General features: G+C 37.3%; 3 protein-coding genes across 5 annotated transcripts; 2 read left to right on the top strand and 1 right to left on the bottom strand.

Moving 5' to 3' along the window:
• The first annotated feature begins 588 nt into the window (after positions 1–588).
• Positions 589–3,339, top strand: ndufb3 (NADH:ubiquinone oxidoreductase subunit B3). The gene is made up of 3 exons (XM_028472794.1): positions 589–659; positions 2,543–2,671; positions 3,099–3,339. The coding sequence occupies exons 2-3, from the start codon at positions 2,544–2,546 to the stop codon at positions 3,247–3,249; spliced, it is 279 nt and encodes a 92-aa protein (XP_028328595.1). The 5' UTR covers positions 589–659; position 2,543; the 3' UTR covers positions 3,250–3,339.
• LOC114479229 (UDP-glucuronosyltransferase 1-1-like) lies at positions 2,472–8,886 on the bottom strand. Of its 2 annotated transcripts, XM_028472792.1 has the most exons (9): positions 8,155–8,820; positions 7,388–7,451; positions 7,168–7,316; positions 6,710–6,837; positions 6,480–6,573; positions 6,265–6,390; positions 4,570–4,657; positions 4,266–4,485; positions 2,472–3,708 (listed from the first exon to the last, which is right to left on the bottom strand). In XM_028472792.1, the coding sequence occupies exons 1-9, from the start codon at positions 8,635–8,637 to the stop codon at positions 3,438–3,440; spliced, it is 1,623 nt and encodes a 540-aa protein (XP_028328593.1). In that variant the 5' UTR covers positions 8,638–8,820; the 3' UTR covers positions 2,472–3,437. The 2 variants fall into 2 exon arrangements, with proteins under 2 accessions (XP_028328593.1, XP_028328594.1); XM_028472793.1 differs by lacking the exons at positions 2,472–3,708; positions 4,570–4,657 and having other exon boundaries at positions 4,267–4,485; positions 8,155–8,886.
• Positions 8,887–9,400: 514 nt separating this feature from the next.
• Positions 9,401–15,783, top strand: LOC114479441 (uncharacterized). 2 transcript variants are annotated; one of them, XM_028473112.1, is made up of 6 exons: positions 9,401–9,618; positions 11,126–11,203; positions 11,287–11,879; positions 12,780–12,855; positions 12,958–13,047; positions 15,310–15,783. In XM_028473112.1, the coding sequence occupies exons 1-6, from the start codon at positions 9,416–9,418 to the stop codon at positions 15,587–15,589; spliced, it is 1,320 nt and encodes a 439-aa protein (XP_028328913.1). In that variant the 5' UTR covers positions 9,401–9,415; the 3' UTR covers positions 15,590–15,783. The 2 variants fall into 2 exon arrangements, with proteins under 2 accessions (XP_028328913.1, XP_028328914.1); XM_028473113.1 differs by having other exon boundaries at positions 9,548–9,713.
• The last annotated feature ends 847 nt before the right edge of the window (positions 15,784–16,630 follow it).

The following is a 16,630-nucleotide window of genomic DNA, read 5'->3' on the forward strand; positions in this document are numbered from 1 at the left end:
ATCACAAATTTCTGACGACTCGAGAGTTTTTTACCCAATAAAATTATTATTTTTTGGAATATTTGTTATACTGTGTTACAAATAAATAGGATTAGTGCACAAAGTAACAGTATGCACCAGCTCAGATATGTTTATACTGCATTTTATGAGCAAGTGAAAGCATAGAATACAGTTGTTTGCGATAGTGTGATGTTTTAATATGAAAAATAATAAATATATACATTTTTAGGCACTGTATGTCTTTTTTTTTATATGTATAGTTTTTTTAAAATTGCAAAATAGATTAAAAAAAATATTTTCACCAGTAATTCATTTTATTTTATTATTACTAGACGTTTCAGGCGACCTCAAGGTTGAAAAACTCTGCTAGATTGAAGCCAAAAAAAAATCAAAGCGCTAATATAATACAATAAACCTTATTACATTTTATATCAGCTGATTATGATGTGGTTTACGCATCCCTCCATGTCTTTAAATGTCTTATACTATAACGTATACTACTATACAAGAGCGAAAATAGTTTGAAACTAATTGGAAGAGTTAATAAATCGACTTAAGCATGAATTTTGTCTTCAACGCTATTCCGTAGTTTTACCGTAAACCGTCTCCAGCTGTCGTGCAGTTTTGCGCAGCAGCAGAGGTCACAACAAACCGAGCAGGTACAGATGGCTTTTATCTCCATTATTCACGTTTTTTTTTAGTTATTTAGTCCCACATCACCTACTAACATGTTTACATACTAAACGCATCGATGTGGATCAACTATAACGTACAGGAATAAATTGTACGACTTTATTTGGCTTCCAGCATAGCAGGGAAAGCTAGCTAAATGCTAACAGAAATGAGCGTCTCTTTACTGAATTATTTTCACTGTAAGTCTGCCTTAATAATACATGGTTTTATTGTAAAAATAAAAAAAATACTACTGACAAGTAGTGTTAGTAGATAGTTAGTGTTGACAAATGAGCTTGAAAGTGTATTGTTTATTTTCAAGCTCAATTGCAAATTAAATGCAACACTTGTTTTTTTTCCCCCCAATTTTAATGAGCTGATCAAAGAAAGCTGCTTTTTTTATGCAACTCATGTGAAGTGGAAGGAAACGTGCAAAATAACATAATTTAAAACAAATTTGTGGAAAATTATTTGAGAGAAATTCACCTTTAGTGTACCGGGTATATATAAAAAGTCCTGGATCTCATGAAAGATTAGAGCAAAATAGAACAATCGTTGCATTTATATCTTTAATAATTATAATAATGCATTTGATTTTATTAGGGGTGGGAACCTCTGGGTACCTCATGATAAGAGATACTGCGATTATCGATATATTGGTCAGAAAACAATCTACGATAATAGTGATTTCTGTAAACAAAAAGAAGGGTCTTTCTTACCAGTGACACCATTATACTACAATATTGGAGATACTTATTCATTTACATTGGTATGTTGACAATTATTTACAGAAATGTTGCACGAAAATAGTGTCATTGTTCATAGGACACTTTTTCAATTTATTGTCTTCTTGAGATATAAAATTAAAATTGTATTTTTTTTACCCAATCTTTTTTTCTTCTTGTTATGTCATAGATTATGGTAGATGGATTTCGGACCAATATATCGATAATCGCAGTATCGCCACATCATGAGATAATCGTTATCGTGAGCTTTGTATCGCGTATCGTATCGTGTTAAATATGTAAAAATGAAGAAATATATATGACAAAAGCAGGATTTGAACCCACAGCAGCGGAAGAAAGGATTCTTGAGTCAGGCGCCTTAGACCACTCGGTCATCCTGACACGGTGAAAACACAGGCACATTAATCTTATGTAGAAAAGGTCCGGAAAACTGTTAGCTTTTTTTTATTTATTTATTTTTTTTACATTTATTACGATATTTCATTTGTAGATGTTTGTGGAAATCCTTGAGGTTATGGTAGTCACATGTTTTAAATGCTTCGTTTTGTTCTTTCTATATGTGTGACAATGCTGCTGCCTGCAATGCTCCAACAGTTACTGAATAACAATTTTATCGGTCAACTTATCTCCTGATAAAAGAAGAGTGATAATCAACTCAGCTGTTTAGTTTGATTCTGATCGTCTCTCCTAAATGGCCTAAAATGGCAGCTTTTCTGTGGGAAAAAAAAATAATATTAATAATAACATGTTGCTATATTAGTAGCTGAACCGTCAGTCTGTCACTGTCATATCAATTATCTGATGTTTTTTTAAAGTCATTTCCATTATCCAGCATCTTTGTTCGATTTGGATTCCAACAAAAACAAGCAAAAAAGTCAGCTCCAGTTGTTTATTAGCAGCACACAATTCCTAAAGGGTTTTCAGTGATGAAATGACAGTTGAGACAAACGTGAGGTAGGTGTGGCTTAGTTTGTTTTCCTATGCTGTTGTTTTCTTGTAGCTTTCTTGCAGAAGATTTATGCGATGAGACACAAACTCAAAGATCCAACAACACAAGAAGAGAGAACGTTTATTTAGCCAAAGGAAAAGTAAATAAATGATACTATTGTGTGTTCACTGTTCAGTATGGGGGGCGACCACGGACACGACAAGGCATCGATTCCGGACTGGCGACAGTGGAAGGTGGAAGGAACACCGCTGGAGTTCACACAGCAGAGGCTGAAAGCCAGAGGCCTGAAGGACCCCTGGGCTCGGTCAGTGTTTGGAACAAAACTTTATCATCACATAATGATTCACAAGTGTTATTTGGAGGTCACAGAACAAAATCATTTTGATAAATATTCGTGCACATAGTATGATGATGACGCACTGTTTTCACCATTGTTTATCTATTTGTTGTTTGTTAGCACGATTATATCAAAAGCACAGATTGTGACTAAATTGTAACCATAGTTAGACCTCACGCCCGTGGTTTTTATATCACTAATTTCTGGCGACCCCAGATAATTTTTTATGTGTTTTTGTATTATTATTATCATTATTATTATTATTATACTGTTTCTAGTTTGTTTTTGATTTTTCGCACCATTCACCAAGTAAAATTTCTTGTATTGTCTAAAAACTCGTACTTGGCAATAAAAGTGATTCTGATTAAGACTGCATCTGTTTGACTCTCTGCAGTAACGAGGCTTGGAGATACTCTGGTGGCTTCTCAAAGGCTGTGACTCTGTCTGATGTTCTGTTTCGAGGATTCAAATGGGGCTTTGCTGCTTTTACCGTCGCCCTGGCTGTTGAGTACGCCCTGTTCCCTCCGAAGAAGGGCGGCCACTAACTCTTGATTGTCCCTCAAGCCTGGATCATAGCTAAACTAGACTAAATAATCTATTCGTTCTGTTAAATAAATGTCTTTTTGATCATCATATCACTTTATTGATGTCGTTCCTCCATATATGCAACCATACATTTTACAAAAGTACACCAACGTTTGATTTTAATTTTCCTTGGCTGTTTGTCTTCCTTCTACTCCTCCTTTGGTTTCCTGCTAAGTTTTCTAAAGCAGATTTTGAAACATTTGAAAACTAATATTACAAAGATTATCACTGCAGTAAATAGTAGCGCTAGGACATCCAAGCAGAAATACTGGATAAAGTTCAGGTTATGAACAGTCACTCTGAGATGCTTCGCTCCTTTGTGTTGCATCACATATTCTGTCCAATACACTGAGAGGCTCAGCGGGTCGACGGGTCGGTCTTTGTGGAGAGCAGAAAGTCTCTCAATATTTTCTTTATACCTGCACACCAAAGGAGATTAGAACAACACAGCAAGGTAATTAGTAAAAAACAAAGGCAGCATCCAGAGTCTGGGTCAATTATATTTGCAATTGATAATAATCACAATTCTGGGGTTAATTATAATCTTAATTGTAATTCATTTTTTAAATTTTGCTGTTGTAATCATATTTGAATTGTAATTGAGTTCAGATAAATGACTGTAATTGTAATTACCATGGAAATTCTATAAAATTGTTAATTTCACTTTGATTAACACAAAACAGTTCAATGGCTTACACATATGTAGTTAATTATTAAAATATGTTTGATGCACTAAAATGTAAAGATGCTAAAACAAATGCTACATGAATAAAAGTTAGTAAAATTGTAATTGAGAATGTAATTGTAATTGACTTTCAGGGGTAAAATTATAATTGTAATTTATTCATAATTGGAAAAAAATACCGGTTACCACAAACATAACTGAATTGTAATTGAATGTGGACAACTGAAAACATAATTGTAATTGACCCCAACTCTGGCAGCATCTGAGCATGTGCAGCTTTCTGAGACTCACCTGGTGTCATTGATAACCTGATTCAGTGCTTCGAGGACACCTTCTGTGGTGACAGAAGACATGTCCAGCACTACTCCAGCCCCCCTGGTCGACATCTTGTGCGCATTATCAGGTTGGTCTCCACCAAACGGGATCATGACCATAGGAACAGCGTGACATAGCCCCTCAAACAGACCGTGGGAGCCAGCGTGGGTGATGAAAGCTCGAGCTCCAGGATGAGCTGATACACAACACACAGAGAGCATTTAATCTGTCAGTTCTGGTCAACATGTGTCACAGTTTGTGTTGCAGTGAACTCACACACCTAGTAGGTCATTCTGAGGGACCCAACTCATCAATTTTACATTCTCTGGGAGGTTGGCGGGCTGTGGGCCTGTATACCTCCAAATAACCTGTGGGTGAAACATCTTCTCAGTGAATGACTAACGACTGGAATCATGGTTTGATAATGTTGGATTTATCTTCATAATAGTGTACAGGGTTCTCGGCACCGCTTTTGAGCATAGGGGCCCCCTATGGTGTGATTTTGATCCCCTACGGCAGGTGTGTCAAACTCATTTCAGTTCAGGGGCCAAATACGAAGCAGTTTGATTTCAAGTGGGCCACAGATTTTAAGTAAGAAAACAAGTAATTCCAAAATGATTGTAGGGATGTCCCGATACAACTTTTTCATTACAGATATGATGTCGATATTGTATTGCAGCCTTGCGTATCGTTCGTCCGATACCGATATTGATCCGGTATCAGCATGAATGTACATACTTTTTTGTGTTTCTTTAATAAAAACATAATAACTACTTATTTTGTAGTGTGGAATGTTAGAAAAGACTTGATCAAGTGATGTTACTCAAACAAAACAATAGTCAGCAACAGTAGTCATGAGAAAAACTGACACATTTATTATTAAACAATTGGTTACATAATTTTAACCTTCAACATAATATCTACAGTATTCTACAATTGCATAAAATAAATTAAAAAAATATATAAAAATATCGGAGAATCCGGAAATTTGAATCCGATATTCAATATTAATTTTCAGGCTAATATTGGGCCGATATCGATATCATATTGGGACACCCGTACTAGTTTGCACTTCTACGTATACATAAATGATAAAATATGTAAGAAACTGACCATATTGAAGAAGTAAGTGACAGATATCAGTTCCAACAGGATCTTAACTTTAAATTTCCTAGGTTTTGTGGCCAATTTCTATTCAAGTAAGTCAAATATTATGTCATAATTTGAGGAAAATTGAAGGATTTTGTAAAAATGTTGAGTGTTTCTCAACTGCTTAACATTAGAAATGACTGCAATCATGCGATGTAAGCACTGGGAAAACTGTGAGCCCCTGTAAATATTAAGTTTCATTGACGCAATGATTCATGTTTTCTCTGTCATGTTTACTTTCTCCTGTGAGCTGAATTGGATGCTCCAAAGCGCAGGATTCAGCCCCCGGCCATGTGTTTGACACGTAGCCTATGGTGTGGTGTTGCCCCCTACGCTTGCTGTTGTTTTTAATTTTTTTAATCGGTACCTTTGTAATAATTGCTGCACACTTGGACACAACAGACACTTCCAGGTGTTCCCGTGTTGTTTAAACTGTCTTTTTAACCGAGAAACAAATGCACGCGTGTCCTTAACAGTCCCAATATTACTGTGGGTCCCGCATAATACCTCATTTAAACTTGAAAAGCACGTCTTTGAATCAAGTCTTTTGAATCAAATGTTATTTCTTGTCTATACAGTGTCTGTGAGTATTTATTTGTGGAGGACCTATACCCAGCATGAGTAACTCTAACTCCATTCATCATCACCTCACCTTCACCAATTCAACAAATAACATTTGTCTTTAAAGTGAGGCAGTAACAAAGATTTTTAAAAAAAACCCAACAAAAATTAGCTTCACTTCACAAAATTTGGCCGTCAGAGGGTTATACATTTCAAAATTTAAAACTCTTGCGATCCCCCTACACTTGGGAGAACCCTGGTGTACCTTCTGTGGAATCCGTCTGAAAGCCTCAATGTAGACAGAAGCGAGTTCCTCTGGAAATTCTGAGAGAGCAGTTCCCAGCGTGAACACAACAAACCCATCCTCTCCCGACACCCACGACTCCAGATCCTGAGGACACATCGTGAGGACAAATGTCACTGTAGGGGCTGCGATTTGAAAGGTCAGAGTTTTGATTTATTTAAACAAGGATCTCTCACTTCAGGCAAAGGATTTCTAATTTTGCAGTTGATTCCTCCAACCAGTACCATGTTGGGCATTATAGGGCGAGGAAACTCAAAAGTGAAGTCAACCCTGTTGGAATAATAAGATAGCAGCCTTTGGACGGACGGGACAAAGTCTCTCTTTATAAGCACTGATGTCTGATCAAATGCCAAAGTGTCAAGAGTGATTACTGACTAAAGATCAACAGATCTTTTGCACTTATCACCTCATCAGCCATACAGAGGATTCCGACAGCACCTCTGCTATTCCCACCTCCTCTTCCAAGAACTGGTGAGCCATTTGATCGAAGCGCCAGTAAAACAATCTGCAAAGCAACGGCTCCAATAAAGCCACCTGCAGATAAGGGACAAAACAGGAGAGTAAGCACGCAGTGACAAAAGAATAAACTGTTAGAGGTTCATGTGTATTCAGACAACTAGCCAAGGTTTACTGCACTCAAATGTTAACTGGGTAACCATAAGATACAACATTTACAGCAAAGTGTGTGAGAAACTGTTCAAACAGCTGTAATGTCAGCTCTGGAAGGTCTAAAAATGAGAGAAGTTTGAGGGAAAAAAATAATAAAAATTGTTTAATGTGTCAAAAAGTCATCAAACCCTGAATCCAGCTTAGTTGGATCCCCATCAAATCCTGAATCTCGCTTTTATTGCTCTCATAGCTCACCAAAGTGTTGACAACTCTCTGGCTGAAGCTCATCCTATCCGTGTATCTGGTGAAAAAGCAAGGCACGAATGAAGGTGGGGACGGGCAGCCTGCAGCTTTATAATCCAAGGAACAGGGGATTCCCCTCAGCAAATTAATAGTGGGAAGCCCTGAAAGTGAAGCAAGGATATCATCCAGTGAGGAGCGAAAGACAATCACATGTGAATGTGAGAGTGTTTACCTAATTTCCGAGCGATTAAAGAACCTGTTGGCACCATTGGGTCTGTTAGAACAGCATCAAAGTTCTGTAAGTTAGAAAAAGAAATGGCATTTGAATGCCTTACATAAATCATTGCTGCATCATCATGGGTTTTTCTTAGAAAGTCCTGTTCACAATCCCTGACTATGTGTTTAAACTTGTGATGGGAACGTTTAGGAATGGCTTCCGCACTTTGTGCTCAAAAAATTCAAATATTCAAAAGGACCCCAACTTTGGGGCTATTTCATCACTCGCCAATATTAAAAATCCTTTACATGAGGTCATTGTAGTTTGCCTCTGTGTCTTATTATCATTTGTTGTTTATTATTTTTTGAGTATATTCTGAGAGAGTAGGTGGAGATGCATTAGTGTACCAAAATTTAGCTTACAATGTGGTGATGTTTTCCAGATATTGGATGCTGAATATGGAAGAAAAATAAGGAACGCATGGAAATTGACACATGAGACAGGTTAGTTTTACTCTACTGATGATGTGTTGTTGTTGCAATAGTAATCCTGCAACAACACATCATCAGTAGTGATGATATGGCCACTAAATTGGCCATATCTCAAAAAGTCTTCATCCGATCAAACTAAAAATCTACAGTATGCCTATTGAATAATCAGGGAACAATTGGTAAAAGAAATCAGAATTTGTTGAAATGACATGGAATGACCATTATGTGAATAAAGTCTTGCACTTGCTGCACATTGGATACGTTCTGTCCAGTGGGTGAGTGAGTACTGACCTGCTGGCCCAGCTGTGAGATGATGCTGCTGTTTAACAGCAGACTCTCTGCTGTGGTGTGGATGAGGCCAGCTATCAATTGGATCTGGGTGAACTGTCTCTTAATTCGCTCCAGAAAAGGTGGGGGAGGACTTTCCATTAGTCCCTTGTGGTTGGACATCACAGAGTCCACATAAGCCTGGTCAAAAGGCACTGGGTATGTGATTGTGTGGTAGTGTTTCCCTGGTCCCATCCTTATGCTGATCTCTGGTATGACCACAGTGACCCGGTGCCCACGGCGGCCCATCTCCTGTGCGATGGCTTTGACTCCTATCCAGTGGCTCCCGTCCATTGGGACCACCAGGAGGTTCCCAGTGAAAGCTGAAGGGTTCTCCAGACCTCCAGCTTCCTGTCTTTGGCTTCCTGTTGCAGATCCACCATTCACATGTGCAGCACTAAAAGCCACGCTCAGCATTATTAACACAACCACCACAGCTTGATGCATTGTTCTTTCTTCCCATGCACAGGTTGATACCTTTAGTGCAAAAACGACAACAACTTAAAGAAGAAAAAAGCAAGTAAACTATACTCCGCCTGCTTTGTTCAGAGTTCAGTCCAGGCTTGTTGATTTGAATGCTTTCTGAACGTCTGTGTGTACAAAGTTCACCTCCAGACAATCCCACCACTCCCTACATGGTTTAGATCAGGAAGTCTGTCACTGTTTGGTTGTTTTTCAGGAAAACTACACTTTATCCCACTGAATTTAAAGTTTTGACTTGAGAAAAATCAGGAAAATTGCAGTTAATGTATGTAGTGAGAAAATGAAGGTATGCCAATAACAAAGTGTTCCTAATAAATTACATTAACTTCATCATAAATACTATTTTTACTTTAAGTCAATGTAAAACTTTTCTTCGCTTTAATTAGAGGGTAATATAATAAGGCTAGCAGGCACTTCAAAAGGTAGGAAATGTTGAAGTTTCAACATGCAAGACTTTATTTCTCCAAATTTATTCAATTGTTTAATTTTATACATTTCATAGAAAATGATCTTTTACTAGCTACAAACTTAACTAATCGTAAAACATGTAAAATGTGTGTAATCCACCTTTCATTTAAAAAATAATAATTATATTTTATTTATATGATAACATATATATAACATTTACTACGCACTAACTACATCTGTCGTCTGTATTTATCTTATTGATTTTGAATCCTGGAAACTAAATCAGATTAAAGATGGCGCTCATTGGTGACTAGAGCTCCTGAGGACCCCTCACATGGTTTATGAGGGACCCCTGCACTACACAGACAAACATGATCAACACTTCCAGACGGTGGCGCTAACTTCCCGCTTGTTACCCCTTCAGAAAACAGACATTACGAGTCGCTTATCGAGCGTCGTCCTACGATCGCCACGCCCCGTTGCCCAAATTTCGACGACGAAATGGACCCGAGCTCAACAGCGCACGAGCCAAATCAAGTAAGCCCAGCAGGAAATGTGTGTGTTTGAAGACCGAACAGAGACACAGTGTCCGCCATGTCATCCTCTGTAAAGAGTGGAGGGTCAGGGTGGAAGTAAGTGACAGTTAGGCCCACGGGGACGAGCTCATGATAAACCTCTGCCTGTGCGGAGCAGTTTCACTGTTATGTTATTTAGCTTTAACGCTAGCGTGGTGGGTTGTTGTTGTTCGCGCATTGCATTGTGGGAAATGGGGTAACGGAGACTGGTGCATAAAAAGTGTACATAGACATTTATACGTAGACTCCTCATTGAGCGGGTTGGTCCGTTGTTGCTCTGTAAACTAATGCAAGTGAATGGACCGAAGTTCACAAAGTGCCTTTCTACAAATATATTAGCGTTATTAGTTTTTATAAACGTATTCAAAAAACACAATAATATATTTGGGAAAGAAATAGGCGTCAAAACAATGTACGTAACTTTGAATTTGATGATTATATTTGATGTTTACTCCTTATACTGTATGTTTAGGACATGGGTCAGCACTAAACCACCTTATTTTTCAATGTTTTTAAGAGGTTTTACAGCTACCAATGTATGTAACACTTAATGTGTGGATAAATATTGAAATATTAACATAATTTAATCTAGTTATAAGATTAAGAATATATAACTTGATCCTGGAGCGTGAATGTGACAGGTGGATTTTCTGAAAAAAAAAAAAAAAAAAAGAAGACAAACGTTTACATTGAGGAATGATGATGTAATAGTTACGTCACTGTCTAATGGGACCAATTTTGTCTGTGAACACGTGAAATATAATTAAATATATTGCATTTATGCTATAGTGACATTAGTATTTATGCTAACATTTATTTCGCACGACGTGTGACATGTTTAGCTTTCATCCTTCCATTGTAAAGTGTTAAATCTGACCATAAACAAATCAGTTTTGTTTTGTTAGTTTTTTGTTTTTGTTTTTTTTTTTTGTTTTTTAAACAAGGGTGCACTTAAATGTCATATAACAGTCATTAGATAGGATAGCATATTAAAGTCCAAACAACAACCCACAAATGAAGAAAACTATGAAATAAAATAAATAATGCATGCATAAGGGGATAATTCAGTGGTACGGTAGAATACAATTTTTACAATTTTATAATTTTTAAAAAATGTTTGATTTGATTTAAAATGTTGTAAAAATGAGTTGTCAAAGGCATTAAGATGATTTTTGATTTTTCAGCATTTTGCTTTGTGTATGAAAAAAAAAAGTCCAAGTCTAGTAATATTGTTAATAAGGAAGTCATGGTGTGAATTATTCATTATAAGACCAAAGATAATGTCCTCATTAAAATAATAAAATTAAAATTATCAGGGGTAGGAGCTTTAAATGACCACTAAGGGGCAGTAAAGTATAGGGGTAATTATTTAGGACACATATTAGGGTGTAATACTTCTATTAGGAAATTAATTATAACAAAAACAACTGTTTAGAGCTAAATAAACATATTTGTGTGTCTATTTACAGGATTTTTCCTGACAGCCTGGAGGATATGGATGACGTTGGTTCGTTTTATTCATGTTCAGTAAAAGTTGAATATTACAGGTGAGACTATGAGTCAAGATATTGATTTTTATATACATTTTCCTAACTGGAGACATTTAACCCTCTCATGCCCTCTGTCACAGCTCATATGAGTACAGTTTAAAGTGGAAAACATCCATGTATCCTCAACGTTCCTCCAGACAGCAGAAGGTTCCAAAGCTGAGATCTCAGATTAGCCCCAAAGATGAAAACACGGTTCAATGCAGAACGAGAGGTCGTAAACGGAAGGGGAACCCCAAACACGACAATGACGGGGTGCGTGACATCGGCAGCTCTCATAGTTTTAAGAATGAGGTCAAAGAGGACAGAGGAGAAAGTGCAGGGGTCAGCACTAAAAAGAAACAGCGGAGTGAAAAACCCAGATTGAGAGGCCGGAAACATGATCAGGATGACGACTCGTTCCATACGGATCCTGTGGATTTAATCAACAGCTCTCATACTTTCCACTGGGATGTAAAAAAGGCTGGGGGAGAATCTGTGGAGGTGACCAGTGACAAACTGGACAAGTCTAACGAGGACGATGGTGCGTCTGGTTGTAGTAGCATCCATTCTGGTCCCTCCTGTCTGTCACCACAGAAACAGAGGCTCTCCCAGTTCCTCTGCATGAATTGTCACAAACTGTATCAGAAGGCAAAGAAGACAAAAGCTCCCATCAAAGACAAACTCCTCGACAATGGTGAGGATTGTTATCTTCTACATCTGGAATCTAGATAAAGATGGAAGTCTTTTATCTTTTATGAGGTGTCGTCAGACAAGTAATAATCTCATCCAGCAGAGGGTGTCATCACGTGACATTTATTCTATGGTCTTCTGGATCTTCATTTGTGGGTCTAAATGGTCTACTGCAGGGATGGGCAACTATCACAGCGGGGGCCACAAAAATGTGATTGTATCTGATCCGAGGGCCACATTATCAACATATGATGTCAGCATTTAGAATAATGATTGATCTGAGCGTTAATACAGGGGGGAAAGGTTTTGTCTTTTTTGTGGTTTTGTCCATTTTTAGTCATTATGTATGTTTTTTTTTGTGTTCTTGTTGTGATTTTGTGTATTTTTCTGTCATTTTCTGCATTTTTTTTTTATCGATTTGTGCATTTTTGTGGTTTTTTTCTGTATTTTTTGTTGTTTGTGTATTTTCCTGTCATTTGAGATATTTTGTAATGTGTTGTGGTTTTTGTATTTTTTGTTTGTTGAAGTGGTTGTTGTAATAATAGTAATATATTTTGTTTGTAATGCACTGTACATTTGATACCAAATCTCAAAGTGCTACAAGATTAAAACAATGCTATACAACATATATTAATAGACTGGACTAAAAACAAGCATTTTGCTGTTAAAATAAACTTGTGTGAAAAGGTTAGTTTTAAGTCTTTTCTTAAAAACTTGCACTGTTGTGTCTGTCTTTGTTGTCATTTTGGGAATTTTTTTGTGTACTTTGTGCATTTTGCTGTCAAACTGTGTGTTTGGGGAGTTATTTTGTGTATTATGTTGGGCTTTATATTCCTTCTAATTTATTGATCTTAATCTTGGTAGTAATGTGTGTGTATTATTTGTATTTCTGCTTTTCCTTCAGACCCAAAGTCCCTCACCTGTGACCAGTGGGTCCTGATTAAAAAGTGGAAACCCAGAAGGCTGACTAGTTGTAAAGGGTAAGAGGATTGTGTGTGTAGTGAAGGATCATGTTGTCTTCATTCACATGCTCTAGAGTCTAAACTCTTTATTTTCTCCGGTTCTCTTGGTTTGTTCTGAAGGCTTCTGGCCCGACTGCGGTTCCATAAACTGGTTTCTATAGAGGAAGAATATTCAGCGGGCTGTTTGAGAGCACACCCTTTTCTACAAAGGTATACGCTACACGTCTTTATCCTGATCAGACTCACATTATGATGATATGATTACATCTACCTCAGCCTGTTGGATGCAAAGCAGTGCACAGCCTGGATGGGTCACTAGATCATTACAGGGAAATTATCTCAAATCCTAATTCAATTCCAATTAATAAAATAAATCTTGTGAATTCCTCACAATGCATTCAGTGTTTTATAGAGTAATTGAGATATTTAAATTAGGAAGACTCGCCTGGTTGATATTGCAATTTGAAAAATGTAAATAATCGATTGATAATCCTCAATAACAAAATCGGAATTTATCGTTTATCCATTTTTTTTTTTTCAACACACAATCAACAGCATGTGAACAAAATCAACTTTTCTCCTATGATCCATTTTGTGGTTTTAATGAAAAAACATTTAAGAACTGTAGTCTTCAATCTGAAAGGCAGCAGTGCTAACATTTTTAGTATAATTTCTGTTCTTGTCAACTCCCATCAGGGCTCGAAACTGTGACCAAATTGGTCTCATATGTAGTATTTTTTCAGAGTGTGTGAGTGAAAATTTCATCTGGTCGCATCTGTGCGAGTGCGTGGGGTGACCTTATTTTGAAAATCCAAAAGGAGGAAGCAGGGAGTTACGCACTGAGGCGTCCGGGCACGCGTAGCAACAGAGCGCACCAAGTGGAGTAAAGCATGGTATGCTTCACGGGTGCGGGATGTTGTGAGGCACGTGTTGTTGTGTCACCTGGTCACGCACCTCCAGGATTTTGAAACTCGTCGCACGCGGTGCTTATGTGACGGAGCGCATGTATGGCACTCTTATTGGACCTGGGACAGGGGGCAAGGGGGCGGGGAATAACGCGCCGAGTGGAGTGAAGGACGAAAAGAGAGCAGCTGCTCTGCTGGGGAACCAGCTACCACCAGTACGGTCTACAGTCTGGAGACGGTGGCTACAGTGGGTGAGTTCAAAACAACTCACTGATGTTTACCTACAGGTTTTATACAGCCACAGCTTATATGGACGATGCCAGATTTCTGAAGAGGTGCTGTGGTATCTGGCCCCAAGATGTAGCCAGATTCATAGAAGTTCAGGCCTTTAGGTTTTTTGTTTGACCAGCGAGGCCGTCACGCTGATGCTAATAAATAAAATTGGATGACTTTAGTAGTTGTTAAACTTCCTGAAGTCATTCCAAACATGCTTAATAAGGTTAATTGTGTTAACTATTTTTTTCATATTTATATGCTGCTTTAGTGGGCTGAAAGCACACCCGCCTTAATCCTGTGAGATTTTGCACAGAATATGACATCTGTCCAATAATTTACTGCACTTGCTAGACTTTAGACCACCTGTTTTATTGCAAAAAATACAGTTAAAATCCGTCATATTTTTGTCCCAAAACATATCTGTGAGGGTTTAGTTCATGTCATTCTCCTAATTCCAATTCAGTAGGTAAACTCTGTAATAATGTGTTATATTTTGTGCCAGAATGGCCTTTTCTATCTTTTTCCCCACCTATTCACTAAAAATAAATGTGTGATATTGTCCCAAAACATGTATGCAAGGGTATATTCCATGTCATGTTGCAATTTCTGCTTGATTTTGTTCAATAATAATACAAATACAGTAGTAATAAAAATATATATTGTGATTTCCTTTTCAGAAGGTGAATTTTGTAATTTCCGCCTGTTTTCCGAGATCACGGAAAATCTGATGCCCAAACTTGTTGATTGTCCAGTGATACTTTAGGGTTGATTAGCCATCCCCATTTAGTGTTTTGGAATGGTGAAAACAAATGATAATCGTTTTTTTACGATTTTGGTCTTGAAATTTACCGATTCCAAATTTTACAAAAGATCGATTATTTACATTTCCTCCGCGACTCTGAAATGGAGCAAGCGGGTCAGAAAATGACAAAACAGTAAATGTATACTAAAAAAACATAAAAGTTGAGTTTTCTGAAATGAATACAAGTTATTTTTAGGCATTTTAATGCGAGTCTTCCTAATTTAAATATCTCGAGTCACTGTCAATCTTTATTTCATACAAAACTACAGTACACCAGTTAAGTCAACTATTCATCAGCATGCATGGCTATGCTGTACAAAGGACAAAATATTGGACTAAACTTTTCCTTGTTTTGTGCTGCTTTTGTTCTCCCAAAAATGGCCCTAGTCTTTCTAACAGAAATTGGCACATTTCTGTAATTATTATTTAATTTTTATTTCAGTTGTCTAAAGTTTATATTTATTACAACATTATTTTTGTTGTTGTCAGGAACCTTAGACGGGTCAAAATGCCTCCAGGCAAAAGGATGAATCGGAATAAGAGGAAGAGAACTAGACTGGATTCTTACAGTTACCAGGCCGTCAAGCAGCAGCGTCTCCAGGGCAACGCTCACCTCCAACATGTCAGTATTGATGGTAAAAATGAAGACCTGGTCGAGGTGATGGGAACCACCACCACCAGCGTCCAGCAGAAACCCAAGAAGAAAAGTGGCTTCAGAGAGCAGCTCATGATGTTACGAGGCAGCACAATAGTCAGAGAGATGCAGTAAAAGTAGTGGCTGTGAAACATTATTTTAGTTCACAATACATTTAAGCTGAAATGTAGCTTATTTACGTCAGATGTTCTATTGTTCCTTTCTGTTAAATCTGACTCATGATCTCTGTTGGCCTCACAATTAGTTTGATAAAAAACAATTGTTTCTTACTCAACATGACAGCTGTAAATAAATGTGTTTATTTGAGACGTCTGGTTGAACATTTCTTGCAGACGACATCAATACCAGTATTTAAGTTCAACATGTAGAACGAGGCTGCATGGAGAAAATCATCAGAAAAGCATGTTCCACTGCACACAACGCCAAGAAAACTAAGATTATTGCCCCTCAAAGTAGTCAAAATGTCTAAAATCACCTCAGATTTATCTCTCCTTTTTTTGTAAATAATGATTTATATATATGTATGTGTGTATATATATATATACACTGTATATGTACACACATATTGTTTGAACATTTTTATTTTTCAAACTCAAGGCCCAGGGGCCAAACCTGGCTCTTAAAAGATTGTGTTCAGAGTCAAAATAAAGCCAACACATGAACCGTCCCTTAAAAATTCATTTAAATTCTCTGAACAAGCGGGTTCATGCAGTTTATCTTCATATCACATGATATTTTTGTCTAATGTCAACTCATTCCATGGAGTTCCCACAATTTATTTTGCATGTTTTGGGAAAATAGGTTGTAATTTGGTGCTGTGGTATCTGGCCCCAAGATGTAGCCAGATTCATAGAAGTTCAGGCCTTTAGGTTTTTTGTTTGACCAGCGAGGCCGCCACGCTAATGCTAATAAATAAAATTGGATGACTTTAGTAGTTGTTCAACTTCCTGAAGTCATTCTGAACATGCTTAATAAGGTTGTAATTTAAAGTCAGTTACCTGTAACATATTACTTGACATAGAGGATTTTGTAAATGACGTAGGCCTATATCATTTTCTTTTTTATGTGGAAGTCCAAACTATGACAATGTGGAAAATGTTCTTTTTCTCCCATAAAATATGTAATTTTTTTGGTGCAGCCCAGTTGAGATCAAAC

Source organism: Gouania willdenowi, chromosome 17, assembly GCF_900634775.1.
Source record: "Gouania willdenowi chromosome 17, fGouWil2.1, whole genome shotgun sequence".
NCBI classification, from domain to species: Eukaryota; Metazoa; Chordata; class Actinopteri; order Blenniiformes; family Gobiesocidae; genus Gouania; species Gouania willdenowi.

What these genes read in the sequence shown, in the direction of transcription:
- ndufb3 (XM_028472794.1), top strand. Translation starts at nt 2,544, where the DNA reads ATGGGGGGCGACCACGGACACGACAAGGCATCGATTCCGGACTGGCGA. An exon ending in CTGAAGGACCCCTGGGCTCG is followed by an intron (nt 2,672 to 3,098) that starts GTCAGTGTTTGG and finishes GACTCTCTGCAG; the next exon opens with TAACGAGGCTTGGAGATACT.
- LOC114479229 (XM_028472792.1), bottom strand. Translation starts at nt 8,637, where the DNA reads ATGCATCAAGCTGTGGTGGTTGTGTTAATAATGCTGAGCGTGGCTTTT. An exon ending in TCTCACAGCTGGGCCAGCAG is followed by an intron (nt 7,452 to 8,154) that starts GTCAGTACTCAC and finishes TCTAACTTACAG; the next exon opens with AACTTTGATGCTGTTCTAAC. An exon ending in TTTAATCGCTCGGAAATTAG is followed by an intron (nt 7,317 to 7,387) that starts GTAAACACTCTC and finishes CTTCACTTTCAG; the next exon opens with GGCTTCCCACTATTAATTTG.
- LOC114479441 (XM_028473112.1), top strand. Translation starts at nt 9,416, where the DNA reads ATGGTTTATGAGGGACCCCTGCACTACACAGACAAACATGATCAACAC. An exon ending in CAGCGCACGAGCCAAATCAA is followed by an intron (nt 9,619 to 11,125) that starts GTAAGCCCAGCA and finishes GTCTATTTACAG; the next exon opens with GATTTTTCCTGACAGCCTGG. An exon ending in AGACAAACTCCTCGACAATG is followed by an intron (nt 11,880 to 12,779) that starts GTGAGGATTGTT and finishes CTTTTCCTTCAG; the next exon opens with ACCCAAAGTCCCTCACCTGT.